General features: G+C 36.5%; 1 protein-coding gene across 1 annotated transcript; it reads right to left on the reverse strand.

Annotated features, from left to right (window-relative positions):
• Window positions 1-377: 377 nt before the first annotated feature.
• Window positions 378-2,375, reverse strand: LOC137394172 (uncharacterized). Its single transcript, XM_068080891.1, has 3 exons — window positions 2,265-2,375; window positions 1,037-1,720; window positions 378-929 (listed from the first exon to the last, which is right to left on the reverse strand). Exons 1-3 carry the CDS (start codon window positions 2,373-2,375, stop codon window positions 378-380), a joined length of 1,347 nt encoding a protein of 448 aa, XP_067936992.1.
• Window positions 2,376-3,315: the final 940 nt, after the last annotated feature.

The raw sequence follows: 3,315 nt of genomic DNA on the forward strand, positions 1-3,315 counted from the left end.
TAGCCTTTCAAGTATAAATTGCGGCGTTCCTCAAGGTTCTATCCTGGGTCCAACCTTTTTCTTAATATATATTAATGATCTTGGGTTATCTGCTAACAATTTAAAACTCATTCTATATGCTGACGATACAAATTTATTTTTGAGTCTAACAATTTGAATAATATTTTAATTTGAATTTTAATAATGACATTGATATAGTTAATAATGAACTTAAAATAATTGAACATGTGGTGTAATAAAAATAAATTAACCGTAAACATGGACAAAACAATGTACATTGTAATGAGAAATCATCAGAAGAAAATTAAATTTGAAAAATCAATAAAATTATTTGATTCGGAGTTAAAGGAGACATCTTCGATTAGATTCTTAAGAACTCATTTGGACACCTGATATGGGATACACACATCAATAAGGACAGTCACCTGATATGGGATACACACATCAATAAGGACAGTCACCTGATATGGAATACACACATCAATAAGGACAGTCACCTGATATGGAATACACACATCAATAAGGACAGTCACCAGATATGGAATACACACATCAATAAGGACAGTCACCTGATATGGGATACACACATCAATAAGGACAGTCACCAGATATGGGATACACAGATCAATAAGGACAGTCACCAGATATGGGATGAACACATCAATAAGGACAGTCACCTGATATGGGATACACACATCAATAAGGACAGTCACCTGATATGGGATACACACATCAATAAGGACAGTCACCTGATATGGAATACACACATCAATAAGGACAGTCACCTGATATGGAATACACACATCAATAAGGACAGTCACCAGATATGGGATACACACATCAATAAGGACAGTCACCTGATATGGGATACACACATCAATAAGGACAGTCACCTGATATGGAATACACACATCAATAAGGACAGTCCCCTGATATGGAATACACACATCAATAAGGACAGTCACCGGATATGGGATACACACATCAATAAGGACAGTCACCAGATATGGGATACACACATCAATAAGGATATCACCTGATATGGGATACACACATCAATAAGGACAGTCACCTGATATGGGATACACACATCAATAAGGACAGTCACCCGATATGGGATACACACATCAATAAGGACAGTCACCTGATATGGGATACACACATCAATAAGGACAGTCACCTGATATGGGATACACACATCAATAAGGACAGTCACCCGATATGGGATACACACATCAATAAGGACAGCCACCTGATATGGGATACACACATCAATAAGGACAGTCACCTGATATGGGATACACACATCAATAAGGACAGTCACCCGATATGGGATAAACACATCAATAAGGACAGTCACCTGATATGGGATACACACATCAATAAGGACAGTCACCCGATATGGGATACACACATCAATAAGGACAGTCACCTGATATGGGATACACACATCAATAAGGACAGTCACCTGATATGGGATACACACATCAATAAGGACAGTCACCCGATATGGGATACACACATCAATAAGGACAGTCACCTGATATGGGATACACACATCAATAAGGACAGTCACCCGATATGGGATACACACATCAATAAGGACAGTCACCCGATATGGGATACACACATCAATAAGGACAGTCACCTGATATGGGATACACACATCAATAAGGACAGCCACCTGATATGGGATACACACATCAATAAGGACAGTCACCTGATATGGGATACACACATCAATAAGCTGAATAAGTAGATAGGATTTATGTCAGGCCTGATTAGTAGATGTTTTAACTTTTTACCCAAAAGTAATATGAAACTACTATACAACGCGTTTATTAATTCAAAAATTAGTTACTCTCTGGAGTTGTGGGGAAATGCTTCATTTTGTTATTTAACAAAAACTACTAATATCACAAAAACGTCTAATGCGCATAATATTCAATAAACCACCACTAATTTCATCTCGGTCCCTGTTTGTTCAGCTGTCTGTGTTGCTTGTTAATAAACTTTATCAGTATAAAATTCTTTTGATAGCGCATTCAAAATTTTATTCAAGTGATGACGAAACCATGAAAGATTTACACTATAACACCAGATTTTTAGACCAATCTACTTTTACCATTATTTTATACTGCTTCAGGTAAAAAACAATCGGATACAGAGTACCATCACAATGGAACAGTCTTCCATTAGACTTACGCAAAACCTTTGCATTCACTAGTTTTAGAGTTTATGTTTAAGACTAGATAGATCCGGACCTGCTGTTTATGTTTGCCAACTCCTGTGGGCCCAGTGCCTTGACTAGCTGCAGTGCTACTGCTCATGTGGGTGGGCCCAGTGCCTTGACTAGCTGCAGTGCTACTGCTCATGTGGGCCTCATCATGCCTTGACGAGTAGGAACTAAGCTTTCATTTATTTTGTTCAGTATTATAACTAAATGTGATAAAGCGTGTTGGGGCTATATTATATTAGCAAGATCAACCTAGTACCATTCTCAATTAAAATTACATTTTTGACTTCATTAGCTTTTATTTTAGGACTTGCTAAGAATCATGAATGCTTCTAAAGTATATTTATATATATATACAAATATATATATATTTCTCAAAGTACATATATTTGTGCATGTGTGTCTCTCCAGCTATAGCTATTATTAGAATAGCTTAGCAATGCTTACGTCATGGCTCACCGTCATTAGAAACCTAGCGCTTATTAGAGTGAAAGTAAACACACAATTTTAACATAGTTTTATAGGATTGGTAATGCATGATACTATGTTAATTGAACGAGAAAACAAAATTTTAGCAGATATTTCTACTAGTTTAGCAAGTTCAAAGTTGAAAATATATTTTGGTGCATTCACGTCGGACCATCAGTGAATCCTAATAAAGCCATTTCCGGTAAAGATTTCTTTACTTATTCGTTAGTAATTCAACGCATTTTATTTTCTTTTAACCACAGTCAGTTAATTACGATGGGTAGAGTCTCTTTGCTAGTTGTGAATCTGACACTAGAAGTCGTAGCATAAACTTTTTTAGAGTTCCTGTCTCTCAGTCACCAAATTTAGCAAAACTATGGCTGTTTAAAGCAAACCGTGCCGACTTAATTTTTCGCTAGTGCGGTCGTGTGCATTAGGCACTTCCATAAGAGCCAGCTTGATTCGGAGCAATTTGGGACAACTACAAGATTAAAAGTGGGAGAGGTTCCATTCCCTAATGGTGTTGTACCATACATTGTCAACCAGGAAAACCTCAACCGTAAGTAATTCATTGAAGAATTTAAAATAAATATTAATAACAAAGTTATTTT

Source organism: Watersipora subatra, chromosome 4, assembly GCF_963576615.1.
Source record: "Watersipora subatra chromosome 4, tzWatSuba1.1, whole genome shotgun sequence".
Classification (NCBI taxonomy): Eukaryota; Metazoa; Bryozoa; class Gymnolaemata; order Cheilostomatida; family Watersiporidae; genus Watersipora; species Watersipora subatra.